The following is a 17,081-nucleotide window of genomic DNA, read 5'->3' on the forward strand; positions in this document are numbered from 1 at the left end:
CAAGAATTCACAGTCTTCTGATTGGGTTTGCCGTCCCTGGACCCTTACTCTCAAGAATGGATTTGGCATAGAACACCCCCCAAGCAAAGAACCTGTGGCTTAATGTGTTTACGGTCGAAGGGAAGTAATCGTGTCTGTAAAAGAGTTAACTCCCTTGCCTTAACGTCGCACAGTGTCTCGCTTAAAACATCACACACGGCATATTCCTTCAACCAAGGGCCGCGAATCACATACAACAAAATGCCAAAGGTAGGTAAATCTGTTTATTAAATGGTAAACGGGATTTAGAGTGGCTTCCCTTTGACCATCAACGGCCAAGCTCCTTCCCAGCGCGTTACACCTTCGTGACATTGTATAGAGAGCTCCGCGAACGTGCTATCCCTGTGAGGAGCTTGATCAACGGCGTGGCACCTCCAATCTATGAGTCTTATTATGTAGTATGAAGGTAACGGAACAAGTGGGATGATCCCGAATGAAACTGTACGCGGCCCATGATAATATACACGTTGCTAACGTTTTATATGTTGCGGGAATGATTATCTTTGTTTGTGAAGGGGAAACTTTGTTTTTTCAAAGAGTACTGATATATCCTCGTGTCATGAAAGTTCGATCACTTACAAAAAGTCGCTGAATATTCATAGAAACATTCATATAAATCTTTTTTTCAAATATCTTACCTGTGAACTTGTTTATTTATGACAAACATTTCCCAAATCCACGTATTTCCATTGAAATTGACACTCGCGGCATGGTCACCCTCTCACTGTCAACAGAAGTGACCCAGAAAGCTACGTCACACAAACTCGATCATTTGATTGGTTGGCTTGTCGCATAACCGGGATGACATGTATGGACGATCTCTTGTGTCAAAATCCGAATTAGAACAGTCCGCAGTTGTTTTATGATATCTTTATCCATCAAACGTTCATTTTATGTTTTAATATTGAAAAAAACGATGAAAAGTCACAAATATCCAGATTATTTACAAGGTTGATGCAGGGAGTCATTCTTCAGGCTCATCATTACAGGGGCACCAAAACTCAAAACGAACTGCCGGGCAGAAACGTAAATGTGCCCAGTGCTGACATGTAGGGTGGGTACATTGTGCCCAGGTTGTTATGATCAGTGAAACATTAGCTCGAACCTCATCAGGTACAAATTTGTTACATTTGCAGCAGAGTTCGTCATCACTTGTCACATCACTATCAAAACTATCGTCCTGATGCGCGTTGGACCGTGAAGTTCCAGAAGTACTTGCATTCGTTGCAGTGACAGTAGTTGGTTTCTTTAAAGATTTACTTTGTTTAGGTGCTTGCTTTCTTTTTTGGGTGCCGATTTCACAGTCTGGTGGGAAATAATTTTATTCAGAATGACGTCTTCGGTGATGGCCTTGCCCCCGACAACAGCGCTCAGAACGTTTCTCTTTTTAGTAGGCACAGCTTTCTTGAAAAGTACAGTCGTCTTGTCTTTAAAGAATCCTGCTACATCATTGCCCTCAGTAGATGAAGTGGAAACCTTGTCTCCAACTGGCACACATGAATCAATAACACCAGTATCAGGATGCAGCAAAGGTTCAGTCGACTTAAAAACTGTTGATGGCGCAAAGTTGATATTGGCGGTGGTAGACTTGTCAAATGGGCAGACTCCACATTTCCTGAAAGAGGATTGCAGATTTGTTGGTGTCAGCGACAGGTTATAAGCTCTACTGCCAAGTTCACAAACGGAATGTTTATCTACTGAACTTGTAGCATTTTCCCGCATATACGTATGACGGAGGTTGTTGTAAATTTTAGCAAAAGGTCCAAAGCAACCAACATCCATTGGCTGTAAAACATGGGACGTGTATGCAGGCAGTACAAACAAAATAATGTGATGCTGACGTTCCCATTCGATGAGTGGAATAGATACGTGGCATCTATGATCATCGTACACAATAAGAAGTGGACTTTCTGCAGACGCGGCGACAGCATGCTTCAGGAAATGCTCTGTCAGATAGTGCTGAAAAATCTCCGTGTTTGACCAGCCAGAGTCGCTTACAGTGCCTGCTGCTCCATGGGTACTTCCTGAAAGGAGTTCTTCCCGCATCCTCTTGCCCTTGAATACAAAATACGGTGGTATAGAACTACCAGACGCATTGCCGCAACCTATAACAGTTGTAGTACTTGATCTTGATGTTGTCACTGCAGCTGGAGTACTCTCACTCGATGTAACAACTGATGGTGGGGTATGATGCTCCACAAGTCCCTTTTCATCAACATTATAAATGCGATGAGGGCATGTCTTCAGGTTGTACTTATCCATAATGGGCCCAAGCTCATTAAAATAATGAGTGATCGTCTCCTCTGAGGTAGCTTTTGCTCTCTGTATCTCAAGGGATCGTGGCTTCTTCACTGATAGATCAGGCCATCGCTTCATAAACCCATAGAACCACTGACGTGTTAGGGGTTGTTTATCCTTTGACTTCTTTTCATCATATATTGCTAGGTCTGTGGCAATAGTAGTAACTTCAGCCCTTGTATAGCGATACCCAAAATGTGCCATGGCTTCAATACTAGTATGTGAAACAAGTCCCTGTTCTTCCATGGACAATAGTGGTTCTCTACCAGTGGTACTACATTCAATAGAAACTTTCCCACTAATCCTGTCATGCAGTGTAGCAAAGGTAGTGGCAGCTTTCCTAATTGCCATTCCATCTAAAACAGCATTATATGCCTTGTCTAGGGCTGCTGACAAATATTGCCTATATTGGCCTCTTCTGGTTGGTTCACCATTGGTCAAAACCTTTAAAAATAAAGCTTTATTTTATATATCACCAAAACTCCAGAGACAGAAGTTCTCAAAAAAGCATAAAGTTTTCAATAAGAAATGACCCTAATTTGTTGCCATAGTTTTAAATTTTTTGCGAGCACATCACGTGTCTGATCACGTGACAGTTACACCATGAAAGTAAACAAGCAGACGACAGGTGTGCCGTCGATTTACAACGTGTGCATTTATTACAATTGACATTTTATTTGAGCTGATCAGATTACATTAGTGATCTCGGGTTAAAAAGTAGTTGTTTGCTGAATATGAGCTATTACTTACGTTTGGTAACTTGACACGAAGCATTTTCCTGTCCAAGCGAACGAAAGCGGTGTTGACAGAAGATCAAACTCAAAGCTGCAGGTACCGTAATTTCTCGTTACATATCGCGAGAAATATCATTCAAAATGGCCGATCGAAGTTACATGTCGATCGAACTTGTGTGTCTGCAACCCCTCAAATCTGTGCACACTCCTGTTGGACCAGGATACATTCAAGCGGGCGAATTGGTGAATATAGTATGCTTCTATATACGTACTGTTTGTTTGTTTGTTTATTGTTTAACGCCGCACTCAGCAATATTCCAGCTATATGACGGTGGTCTGTAAATAATCGAGTCCGGACCAGACAATCCAGTGATTGACACCATGAGCATCGATCCACATACGATGACATGAATCAACATAGTCAGCGAGCCTGATCCCCGATCCCGTTAGTCGCCCTTACAAGCATGGTTCGTTGCATTCGTGACTAACTCGTCCCATTCCGGGACAAGCCGAATGTAGCCTTGTTGTAGGTTACGGAAACATTCGAGTGGTGACGATTGGGTTCTTCGAATAGTAATGCTGATCCGGCATTCGTCACCACTCGCCCCTTTCCGTAACCTGCAAGAAGACTCGTCCCCCTATTAGGTGAATGTTATGTGCGAAAATACGACAAACCAATCAGAATGCGCGTAGGAAACGTCAACGAATCCCTCAGGAATAATTTTTGATTTTACATATGTCTTGCATTTAACAGTATAACCCCCCCCCCCCCCCCCCCTTTGTATCCGCCCATGATATATGAGGCAAATATACGTGATTCATGACGCAACGAGTTGACAATTCTTTTAGCAATGCCCGTTTGCGCTTAGGCGGAACCCAGTCGCAAAAATGGCTACGAGAGGGACACGAGTCGCTGTACGGGATGTCCCGGAATAACACGAGTTGGTCTTAAATGGCAATCTCATTAAAATCAGATCTTAGTTCTCGCTACCGCTAAACGGTAGCGAGAACTAAGATCTGAATAGCGGTAGCGATAACTAAGATCGGATTTTAATGAGATTGTCTTAAATGGCGAATCCGGATGTTCACGGGTTGTAACAAGATGACTTATCTCCCCTGTTTCAGCGGCCTAACTGTATTTTTCTACCCAGATGGCGATGTTCGATATTCATGCTCTGAGCCACAAGTCTGTCAAGACCTGATTATTCAGATGCACTGATACAGATGCACTGATACAGATGCACTACATATAACTGAAATTAAACAACATTCACCAAGTTACGTACTGAAAAATGGGCGGTCGCACTACCACAACGCTCTACGAGGTCATATCACAAGGTTAACAGAGTAGCCTCCCTTGATTGAATACGTCAAGCACTTGTAAAATACCAAGTCTTCCGTTTCTTCACGGTTATTTTTCGTAACACTCCACTTTTGGGATGAGATCAGCAAATTGTTTTCATGTTTAGAAGCACAATTACTTTTCAAACCTCAGGTGCTCATGGTTTTTTTCAAATATAAGAAATACCTAACTGTTCTTTGGACACCTGTTTTCTGAATAGGGCACATTATTATTTTCCTACAACGCGAGACATATAGGATATTTGTAGTAAAACGTACTTTCGTGATTTGCTTATCTAAGTTCCCCCTGGGACTAATCGGATCCCACATCCACAGTAAGATGACGATAAACTTACTAAACTAAAATGGCTTAGTGTAGGAAGCAGGTCATATATAGATTCGTAGGCGCGCATCACAGATTATTGCATTTGGTTCCTTGTGCAGTAATGTGCACACAATGGTTTGGTGTAGGAAGCAGGTCATATATAGATTCGTTGGCGCGCATCAGAGATCATTGCATTGGGTTCCTTCTGCAGTAATGTGCACACGTGATTCTTCCCAAATCTACTGTTATTATAATATGTGGTTCCCTAGTGAGTGAGTGACTGAGGGGTTTAACGCCGCTATGACCAGTATCTCTGTTCTATCACGGCGTGTCAGCTTAACGTGAGTGAAAGCCCCAAATGATGCAGGTCTCGGACGCTTACCACTTCTGTGAAACCCACGAACATGGTATGGTGCTGACAAACGTAACATAATCGGGACGAACCGGGATTCGAACCAACAATCTTAGGTTTCTGGCGTGCCCAAGGGACACAACTCTTCACAGCGTATCGCGGCGCCTTATGGATACAACTGAAACACTTTTTCAAACGGCGTTAAACTAAACTTACTCGATGATTGCTTTTTTGCTGGGGGCTGTTATAGAGGATTTATGGTATGTCATACTTTAATCTCAGCCACGTAGTGCAAATTTTGAAGGTGACCTTTGCTTTGCACATCCCCGTATTTGACAGACAGATAGCACTTTTGTGTCCTAACCTTTTGTCGGCTGACAGTTAATGATGGTTTTTGTCTGTGCATAATGAAACTTGAAAATGACCGCATTTAGATTTTTAGATTGTCTAAAAATGATTTCAAATTACTTCTATCTCACTTTAGCACAAAATTCAAAAATGACATAAACGTTTATGTGAGAAAAAGATTGATTTCGTTCTAAATATATATTTCATTAGGTTTGAGAAAACCCTTTCCAGTTTCTGATTCACCAGGAACATATTTTGTGGGTTAGAATTGGTCCCCCAGCCACTTGGTCGTAAGAGGCAACCAATGGAGAGGGTGGTCAGACTGGGTGACTTGGTTGACTGGTGTCGGCACGGCGTCACGGCGTGGATCGTGACCAAGAATGCAAAATAGATGCTATCCATAACATGTGACATGTATTCAGGCCGTTGTGTAGCTGGAATATTGTTGGACGAGGCGTTGAACGACAAACAAACAAATCATACTGTCCATGAAGTATATTCATATATTTTATTAAACTGAAAGTGAATTTGAAAAAGGATTCCAGAGTGAAAACAAAAAAGCGATTCCGTAGGGACCACATCTTGTTTTCTGCAACCATAATTCATACCTAATTTGTAATTGAAACAATTTCCTCAGATAGTTATTGAATTCAGGAATGACCACACAGATGGAATCCTGGGGAAAAGAGCCAACTCAAGGGACACGCACTAACAACGTGGGTGGTTTTATCACGCACCTCGTGGCTGACGGAATCAGTGTGCAATGTGTCACCTGCATGTCGCCATGATTTCAATGCATGGTTTACATCTGACTATGTAACACGCCTGTCAACTAAGTCATCAACACCATTGTAAACTCGGCATTTTCGCGTCGGCAAGTACATATACTCGCCCGTGATGTAGGACAACACTATCATGTATCTAGCAAACAGTGAGTCCACTGGACTTAATTATTAACATTTCTAAACATGTCATTCGTATGCAGCTTTATTGATGAACGTTTAAGATTATTACACTTAATATTATAATTAATTAGTTAATTAATTAATTTAATATTATGTATGTATGTATGTATGTATGTATGTATGATGTATGTATGTATGTATGTATGTATGTATGTATGTATGTATGTATGTATGTATGTACTAGTATATAAGAAAGCTACGGGATAAACCGCAAAGAACAATGTGTGTGTGTGTGAGTGCGTGTGAGTGGGTGAGTGAGTGAGTGAGTGAGTGTGTGTGTGTGTGTGTGTGTGTGTGCCGCACAGGGTAACAACAAGTACACTGACAGAAATAGTTACTTACTAATTATCCACTTAGACACTATCATGTGTTTACTAGACTTTACTAACCAGTGAGTAGATATTTGCTGATAGGACTAGTATACGTGGCCTATCGTAGACTAGTACTATAGTAAGTCAGTAGAGATTACTTTCTATCTTTCAAAGAATCTTCTTCTCATAATTTACTAACTGCAATAGCAATAACTGAAATATAAAATTATATTTCACGAACCCTGCTTTTGTTTTGAAGAGTATAGTATGCCCATGTGTGAGACATGGCTGCTTATTATTTACAGACCAGGCTAAAGCTCCATCGCGTCAGAAAGTCATCAAACTGGCCAAAAAGGCACAATATATTAGCTGTGCACGATAAGCTTCATGGCACCATGAGGGGCGGTGGGGTAGCCCAGTGGTTAAAGCGTTCGCTCGTCACGCCGAAGACCCGGGTTCGATTCCTCACATGGGTACAATGTGTGAAGCCCATTTCTGGTGTCCTCCGCCGTGATATTGCTGGAATATTGCTGAAAGCGGCGTAAAACCATACTCACTCACTCATGGCACCATGCAACTGCACCAGTCAATGTCCCCATCCAATGTGGATTGCCGCCCTGGATTTATAGGCAGTTAGCTCTTTTGCCACGGAAAGACGCATGAGTGGTGACTTTGGGATGGAATTTGCCCCCACCAGTCTATGCTTGTCTTGCGAGGTGACTTTATGGATTGGATTGCCTGTCCAGATACGTCATGGTGCTGAGTGCGCCGTTAAACAACACACAAACAAACCACTTATTCTGACACGGTTTCGTCAAATCGGCATGATACACATACGAATGACATTATCGCTTTATCATCCATACTTTATTGAACGGCGCCTTGCTTTATTTGTTTATAGTTTGAGGAAGTTAATGGGGGTGAGTAATAGTTGGAAAGATGTAACCAAACTTTTAAAAAAACTTTATCTTTGTCACACATATAATGATATGCGTGCATTGAAATACATAAATAATTATGAAAATATCTTTATAAAACATTCCTAACTGTAAATGATTACACTGAACATGTTTGTGTTATTCGATACAATCATGTAAGAGGGAGACGCGCTTTGTCCTAGACAGGTTTACCTGTTCTAGAGCGCTTGCGCTCCTTGCCTGCAACCGTTAGGAGGCGATGGGCAGGATACCAGTCTAGCTCTTTCCGACCTATTTCCCCATACTGCATTTCGCTTCGGTGAAACGTTGACCCGTGTAGCGGGTCTGTCTGTCAAGAGGGTCGGAGACAGGCCTACAGCATATGGCTATGCGGGAAACGTTGACCCATTTCCGTGTATCGAGGTATTAGCACTTTTGGACAGTGTGAGTAAGGGAGGTAACTATGATAGAGAAGTATGATTCATGGTTTTAAAAAGACCCCGCAATCACAGTTTATTTTACCTTCTGGGTTACACATATGCGTTTAAGACAGTATAGGTCCTTACATCAATAGGTAGCTATGCTACAACAATTCTTTGCGACGTGTTTTCTTGTTATGTAGGGGCGGTCGGGTAGCCTAGTGGTTAAAGCGTTCGCTCGTCACGCCGAAGACCCGGGTTCGATTCCCGACATGGGTACAATGTGTGAAGCCCATTTCTGGTGTCCCCCGCCGTGATATTGCTGGAATATTGCTAAAAGCGGCGTTAAACAATACTCACTCACTCACTCTTGTTATGTATATCATATCCGTAGTGTAGAAGTAGTATCACACCGTGGGTGCGTTGCAAAGCGTCAATCGCGTTGGAGCGTTGTACAGCGATTCGCCTTACAACGGGGCGCTAACTTTCAGCCGCTTGCAATGGTATCAATCGCTCACTGAGGTCGCTTCGTTCTTAAACCAAAATGGCGTCTGAGTTCGACAGCCGAACAAGAAATTCTTGACTGGATCAACGGGAAAATTGGCAAAGGCAGCCAACACGTCACCATCCTCAGTCTGATCCACATCTACAAAGTAGTCATAAATGCATCGGCTAGTCATCGAGCCTCTTTTGTTACGTTCTTCGTTACGTCACAATAAGATTCGAATGACGTCAACAATGCCGTCCGGATGACGTAACAATACACAGCCGCGCGTGAAGTGATATTTGCACTAAGTGCATATACGATTGTTATGACTCTAACACTATGGGTAATAAATAGAGGATATTAAACATAGTTTGACATGAACACGAATATAATGTTCTGTTTATTACCGAAGAGTGAATCATCGAGTGAGTTGGGTTTAACGCCGCTTTTAACAGTATTCCAGTTATATCACGGCGTGTCAGCTTAATGTGGGAGGAAAGCCTGAAGTGATGCAGGTTCCAGACGTTTACCACTTCGTTGAAACTCACGAGCACGGGTATGGTGCTGACAAACCTAGAAACATAACCGAGGCGAACTGGGATTCGAACCCACAATCATAGGTTTCTGGCGTGCCCAAGGGACGCAACTCTGCACAGCGAATCGCGGCGCCTTATACCCCGTTCACATGCGCCTCTATACATATGTGTGTATATGTGTAACGTGTGTAGAAATACATACGTGAGTTTACTTGTCATGTGAACGCGTTACTCATGTATGTATATTTACACCAGGAGCAAATTTGCATCATGTCTGGAGCAGGTGCAAATGTCAACGTAAGAGGATGATCCAACTAATATCTGTTCTTTTGCCAGCACCAAACAAATTGTCAACTTGTATGTGTATATACAGAGTTGAGCGGACAGTGTTTTCTTTTGGTTTCAAGGAGTCAAAATTTTGTGTACAAATTAAATCAAACACATGTTGCTTCACGCGAAAAATTTCGGTGAAGTAATTCTCTTCTCATTCAACTTTGATTTGAAAACCACCTGTTTTGTGTTGAAAGTCGTGAACAGACTGACGAATATGTGTGCCTAACACAATTAACATACTTTATTTACACAGCTAAGATGCTTTTCATGTGAACGCATAGTAAATTTACATATACGCACGTATGTATAGTTACACGTGTGTAAAATTACTTACGTCAGTAAATGTTGTGCATCGCACAGTGAACGGGGTATTAGACGACCGGGCCACTCGTGCCCCCTATTACTGAAGAAGATGTCTACATACAGAGACGTACTTTAGTGTTTAACTATATAAGGACAGCAAGTCGCAACACTACGGAACCATAATTTGTCGAATGACGCCAAAATCTTCAGCTATGACGTCTTTCTAGTGTGACGTCATTCCGACCCCATGTCACAATAAGATTCGAATGACGTCAATGATGCCGCCCGGATGACGGAAACAATACACTGTTGTCTCATGATATGACCCTAGGGAACATATGATTTATCATCCAAAACTGGCTCCCACAGGAGATATCGCTTGGATGAGATCAAGCGATATCTACACTGTAGATATCGCTGCAATGAAATTACATCACAATGCTTTTCAGACCATTGTGACGTCACAGTTTACCATGACGTCACAATCAAATGACATCACTAATGGCTCTGCTACTGAAGCTGTTAGCAGTGCTTTTTACGCTGAAGACACTGCTTATTATTGTCTACAAATTGATAGTTGGAAGAATGATGTTGGATGATAAATAAAATCTCACCCTCGTGTCTTTTGATATCAAATATATCAACACGAGTTGATAAAAGTGGAAAAATTCCGAGGCTTGCCGAGGATTTTTGCCACTTTTAACAACGAGCGTGAGATTCTCTATTTATAAACCATGTTTGGCACGTATCAATTTTTATGTACTCGTTTATTTTTTAAAAGCGAAAGTGATTTTCTTTTGACCTTTTAAATGGCCATCTTTACGCAAATCATACAGATACAGTGTTTGGTTATTCAGACACTGACCACTCTCCATGAAACAAGCCCTATTTGTTGCTACTTCTGTGTATCATGTGTAATTTGCTCACGTATGCATCTGTAGTGTGCAGTTCGATGCAGGTCGTGGAGCCACAATATAGATAAGTACATCGCCATTAATTATATTGTAAATGAACGTTATTTCAAGTGTGAAATTTATTTATGCAAAATGAAAATAACATAAAATATTTCAAGGCTTATTGGCAAACTTACAAATTAGATTCCATATTCATGATAATTTACAGTAAATACTTCAACGGAGAGTGTGACATCTCGTGCATTGAATTAAAATAATAATGAATGTGATCTTTTGCGCATACAAGTAAATGATTAACCCAACTACGAACAGCGACCAAGTTTAGATTTACATATTCATGATAATTATAGCAATAATACAACGAAGAGTGTGGCATGTCCTGCGTGGAATTAAAATAATAATGAATGTAATCTTTTGCGCATACAAGTAAATGATTAACCTAACTACGAACTCCGACCTAGTAACATATTTCTTTATCTTTGTCAATCCGTATGTTCTAACACCGTCACCACACGCTGAATAGGTCGGAATCCGCGACTACAGTCTAAGGGAGGTAACTGTCGTTTCACCACCCTCTCCACACGAGGCGTACACAATGGCACAACGTGTTTGACTGAGCTCTTTGGTTTTAACCGTTTTACCTGAATCAAATATATTTTCACAATGGCCGAAGAGAAGTACATTAAGGTAAGTTGGTGGGGTAGGCATAAACGTTAAAATTGGACCAATGTCGGCGCCGAATCTCACCCCAAACAAATAATCAGCCCACTTGAAATTAAATGTATCTCCACTTTGAAGCCAGTGGGTATATTATTCAAAATCAGCGTATTATGAATGCGGTGCGTATCACGAGGACAGTTGTCAGTGTGGGATTATCGCTTCTTGATGCTTCTGTGACCTCTGAGGTCCTTCACTATGACCTGAATTGGGGCCCTGTATGGGTATATGAACACTCGTGACATTGGGTCAGATTTGTCCTTGTCGTTTTTTAAATAACGCGGAGGACGACAAATAGGATTCAGTACATGTCATGAATTACAGCTCTTCATTTCACAGTAACAGTTAGATAAACATATCAAATATCATAACAAGATTTATGGTATGATGGAGTCACTGCATCGTGAATTTACAGCTGATAGGAGAAGTGCTATGCATACCCAAGTATCGATTCACATGCTATGCATACGCATGTATCGATTCACATGCTATGCATACCCATGTATCGATTCACATGCTATGCATATCCATGTATCGATTCACATGGACTGCCTCTAGTGGTAGAGCGGAAGGTCCGGGGATCAATCCCCGACCGCGTCATACCAAAAGACGTTAAAAGATGGTACTTGTTGTTACCCTGTCTGGCGCTCGGCATTAAGGGGCTAAAACAAGGACTGGTCTGCTCGGAGTCAGTATACTGTGTCTGTGTGGGGTATTCATGTTAAACTGCAGCATGGTATCTCGGTGAGCTAGCACTATAAATCGGCATCAGTCCGGACTAGTACAAGCAGCCACACAAACACACACGTACATGCACGTCGCTATATAAGTGCAATAATCTTGGACGCGATGTTAAACCCCATTTCACCTCACCTCGATTCACATGCTTTGCATACCCATGTATTGATTCAAATGCTATGCATACCCATGTATCAATTCACATGCTATGCATTCCCATGTATCGATTCACATGCTATGCATACCCATGTGTCGATACAAATGTTATGCATACCCTTGTATTGATTCACATGCTTTGCATACCCATGTATCGATCCAAATGCTATGCATACCCTTGTATCGATTCACATGCTATGCATACCCATGTATCGATACAAATGCTTTGCATACCCTTGTATCGATTCACATGCTTTGCATACCCTTGTATTGATTCACATGCTTTGCATACCCTTGTATTGATTCACATGCTTTGCATACCCTTGTATTGATTCACATGCTATGCATACCCTTGTATTGATTCACATGCTTTGCATACCCTTGTATCGATTCACATGCTTTGCATACCCTTGTATTGATTCACATGCTTTGCATACCCTTGTATCGATTCACATGCTTTGCATACCCTTGTATTGATTCACATGCTTTGCATACCCTTGTATTGATTCACATGCTATGCATACCCTTGTATCGATTCACATGCTTTGCATACCCTTGTATCGATTCACATGCTATGCATACCCATGTGTCGATTCCTACGTGCTGATTCCCATGTTAACTGAACTGCAATAACCTCCCCTGAAAATAACTTGAGCCACCTTACCTCATCACCTCTCACAATTCTGATTCAAACTCAAGTATTGAGTCACATTAATGGTATTATATACATTGTATCACAGTTCTTAACAGTTACCCTGTACCATAGGCACATAGTTCTTAATTCAGCACTAACTCAGTACTACACAAGTGATTGCACAGTTCTATTTCACAGTTCCATATCGCATATTAAACCCTTGGTCCATGGTTTGAAGCACATATATTCAGCAGCTCAGATGGTGTTATGTCGACTTCCTTGTACATTCTCCAGGCCGCGAAGATTTCTTCTTGCTGATTTGTAGCATTCTAGTTGATGTTGCAGCGGAGGTTGCCAGCTTGCATCTGGGGGACCTGAAGCCCAAGGAGAGATCCCACCTTGTGTAGGATTAGTTTGAAATATAAAAATGGAAAGGTTTCCTCAAACTCATTCATGTTTTCACAACAGATTGGTACACTGGTCAGGACAGAGGTCAAAGTATGTTGATGAGATTGGTTCAAACAACATGTGAACTCTACTGGAAGATATTACATTGTAATAACAGCATCTAACATTTATACTGTACACATCTTGCTCACATTCATCTATTATCATGGACATTTTAACTTTTTACCTGTAGCTGTTAAGTGTTTAGACTTTTGAGTTTTGAGGCCATTCTGACATGATGTATCCCAGGTGCCTTCTCTATACGCAGATGTTCTCTAACTAATTAACGCTGACAGGGTCACTTTCATCTGCTTGTCTTCGACATGTATCCTGGGTATAAAATGACGTATATCAAATTTTTCCCAGCTACATGGTGTAATGATGAACAGTAATCAATAAAATGTTCCAATGAACAGCATGACAATATTATACAGATAAAGAACCATGTTCTGTGAGCTGATAACATGCAGACTGAGCTGAGGTCTTGATACCTTTGTTTTGTACCCAGGGTACGTATTGTTGGTAACTTGATCACGAGTGACCCCATGACTATAACAGTGTCAGTAATATTTATGGCACTGAAGTCAGGATTGTATGGTATTAAGAAAAAACAGCATAATCAGAGATGATAATACTTGCGCCATATTGCACATGCAACCGAGTTTATGTGACAGCCAAACTGCGAGTCATTTTGGATGCAAGAGTGAGTGAGTATGGTTTTAAATAGCTTCTAGCAATACTCCTGCAATATCATGATGGGGGACGTAGGAAATGGGATTCACACATTGTACCCATGTTGGGAATCAAACTTGGATCTTTAGCGTTACAAGTTACGATTCAGTTATGTTCCTATTCTACACAGCTGTTTTCTGTAAATATTTCATAATATACATGAGAACATATGGACTGTCATGTAAATTTTGGATCTTAGTCGGGGTGGGGTGCTACAAAGATTACTGTCACACAGTGATTTAGAAGTTGTGAAGGATGTATTTAATACAGTGAATACGGTACTTAAGGGACATCAAAATGTAGTGTACTGTAGAGAAGGTGTCTAGTTGTAATAGTTGAATGACATTAGATTGTCTGGCTACGTGTGACCTTCTGATCTGACCTGCAGCTGAAAGGGCTTAAGGTTGTTGTCAGTGTGGTCTCCATGGTAACCTATATGTTAATTTTGGCAAATATACGTCTCAAACCTGTTGCCAAATTGTAATAATATTGGTTTGGTGCTCATATTGTATTTTAAAATAATTGCTATTCTGATCATTAGTGAGCATGTATTTGATTTAGACTGTGCCGGGTGTGTCTGCCTAATCAATGTGGCGCCTAATTTTGTTAATTTTGTTAATCTGCTCAGCTGGTCAAATGATATAGAGTTTCATACAGAATAATCAGTGAGGGTTCAGCACTCTTCAGTCATCGATACTTGAAGTGCGGCTGATTTGTTTTTCATTTGCGTTATGGATATGTAGTTCCGATGATGGTGTCTCCAACACTCTTTTTCTTCTTCATGCCCAGAAAAGCGTGAATGCAAATTTCTTTTGAGTGAAACTGGACTTTTACAGTCAGTTAACTCCCTTGCCTCGGGAAGATGCCCGAAGAAGTGGATCCTTCTCCAACACTCTTTTTCTTCTTCATACCTAGAAAAGCGCATCTTCCCGAGGCAAGAGTGTTAACTGACTGTAAAAGTCCAGTTTCACTCAAAAGAAATTTGAAAGTCCAGTTTCCACCCTTGCCGAACTTGGCTGCAATTCCTGGGCTCGACCAGTGGCTATTACGAGTTATGTCCCTTCTGTGCCTCTCCTATGGACCAATCAGATTCCACCTCTTGTATCACTTGCTTTTGCTTGAAACAAAATGGTGGCTTACAGTCAAGACGATCTGAACGATAATCAAGGTCTATATTGTGATAAAACAGATCTTACATCACGAAGTTCATCAAATCACGTGAGCACCTTGATTAAAAACAGGAAAAGATTTGGAAAAAATATCTGTTGACAATGAGTTGGCGGTGCACATGTTTTGCAAACCCTGCAATCGACCGAAATCTGCTTTTCAGCTTATGAACCGGATTTCGATTTCATTGCGCGATTTTGATTGGACTATACATAGACTCGTTAGTCCAGCCAAAATCTGACTCCATAATACCAGCCTAGTTTCGGCAAGGGTGGAAACTGGACTTTTCTAGTCAGTTAACTCTCTTGCCTCTGGAAGATGGAAAAGCGTGAATGAAATTTTTCTGAGTGAAACTGGACGTTTGCAGTCAGTTAACTCCCTTGCCTCGGGAAGATGCCCGAAGAAGTGAATCCTTGCTCATAATATCAATCACTGAATTGTCTGGTCCAGACTCGATTATATACAGGCTGCTGTCATGTAACTAGATTATACAAACATACTAATTGTGACTTACACTTTTGAATCTATAGTTAGCAACATTAAACCCAACTCTTTCCGACTGATGCCGTAATAGAGAGATTCACATGATTAATGACAGCACTTTGCTTTGTAGTATTGTCAGGCTCATTGATTGTGTCTGTCTTTACCTGTATCGTTTGGTGTCACCTGACGAGCAGGATACACAGATGCTGCACCCAGTAGATGGAATCAATTTCTGCAGCCTGTGAGAAGCTTGGGCTTGGTGTTTTCTGGTGGTAGACGTATGTAATTGCTCGTTAAGCATGTGCTGGTCAATAATGGTAATGATTTGCAAATACCATCTTTACTGTATTGGAGGTTTCTATGGAAACGGTAAATAATGGAATTCATTGGTATTCACTATGGTTGTTTTCAGCAAATGAGCAGTTCAGTATGCTTAGATAGATCATTTTGTGTGGTTTTTAATTTTTGAGAAATTTATGATATTGCCTCTTATCATGCTTATAAAAATTTCGCTGGACTTAATATTCTTTTGGTCAGAATAATTTCTGTTCTTGCTAAATGAATTTTTTTTTTAATTATGAAGAGGGGAAAGTATGTTAACAAGTGATAAGATTGTTTTAGTCAATGTTAGTTGCGAGGTCTCTTATTTGAATTCTAGAAGCTCTGAAAATGAAAGTTAAATCAATGATTACACCAACATTATGTTCAGAATAAGAATATTTTCCAATGAATCCAGCATTTGTCATGTTTGTTGGTCCTGCTCATTTATATCTTTTATTATATATCTGTATTTTATTGGGATCAAAACCCTGGACCACCTTAGGCGAATAATCTTTTGGTTTTAGATGGTTTACAGAATTTCTTTGTTGGTTTTCACAATGTCTGTGGTAAAAAACATGAAGGAAATTGTCGTCAAATGCACGTCTGACTTTCCTGGGTTTGTGCCCCGTGACTTCCCTCATGAAGCACACGACGAATGGCGCCATTTTCCCACCAGAACAACTGCTCAAACAAATGCCAAATCTTTTTTCTGGTCTTAAATTCAAAATTTGGCTCATATCTGCAGTCATATATGGTATGTCATCATATCAGTCTACATCACCATGATCACTTGAAACTTTCTGTTACACACTTCACTATGTAGTTTGTACCCCTCTTTTCAACACAAACTGATTTGAGTGACATTGCATGTTAACTTATGTTTATTTTTTTTATTTTTTATATCAATAGCATGTTTAGAAAAGGTGGTATTTTAAAACTACCGTATTCATTTTGTGATGTTTCATGTTGGCTTATCTGTCCCCCCCCCCCCAAAAAAAACCCAAAACAAATAAATTTGAGGCCAGTTTGAATTAAACATGTTAAACAATGCTAAGAAAAGACAT

The 17,081-nt window shown here is 40.7% G+C and overlaps 2 protein-coding genes across 7 annotated transcripts in view; one reads left to right on the top strand and one right to left on the bottom strand.

Annotated features, from left to right (window-relative positions):
* Positions 1-249: 249 nt before the first annotated feature.
* Positions 250-2,800, bottom strand: LOC125377249 (MFS-type transporter clz9-like). Its single transcript, XM_048390109.1, has one exon. It carries the CDS (start codon positions 2,686-2,688, stop codon positions 1,288-1,290), a length of 1,401 nt encoding a protein of 466 aa, XP_048246066.1. The 5' UTR covers positions 2,689-2,800; the 3' UTR covers positions 250-1,287.
* A 397-nt stretch (positions 2,801-3,197) lies between these two features.
* Positions 3,198-17,081, top strand: part of LOC124145350 (hypoxanthine-guanine phosphoribosyltransferase) — a 48,752-nt gene continuing 34,868 nt past the window's right edge. For 4 of the 6 annotated variants that reach the window (XM_046515094.2, XM_048390110.1, XM_048390111.1 and 1 more), the window contains exon 1: positions 3,198-3,314. In XM_046515094.2, the coding sequence (XP_046371050.2) occupies positions 3,213-3,314 (102 nt within the window). In that variant the 5' untranslated portion in view covers positions 3,198-3,212. Of the gene's footprint in view, positions 3,315-11,152; positions 11,310-17,081 lie in introns of those variants that run through there. The other 2 variants (XM_046515090.2, XM_046515095.2) reach the window with 1 other exon arrangement.

This window comes from Haliotis rufescens, unplaced genomic scaffold (assembly GCF_023055435.1).
Source record: "Haliotis rufescens isolate VD_foot unplaced genomic scaffold, xgHalRufe1.0.p SCAF_83, whole genome shotgun sequence".
NCBI lineage: Eukaryota > Metazoa > Mollusca > Gastropoda > Lepetellida > Haliotidae > Haliotis > Haliotis rufescens.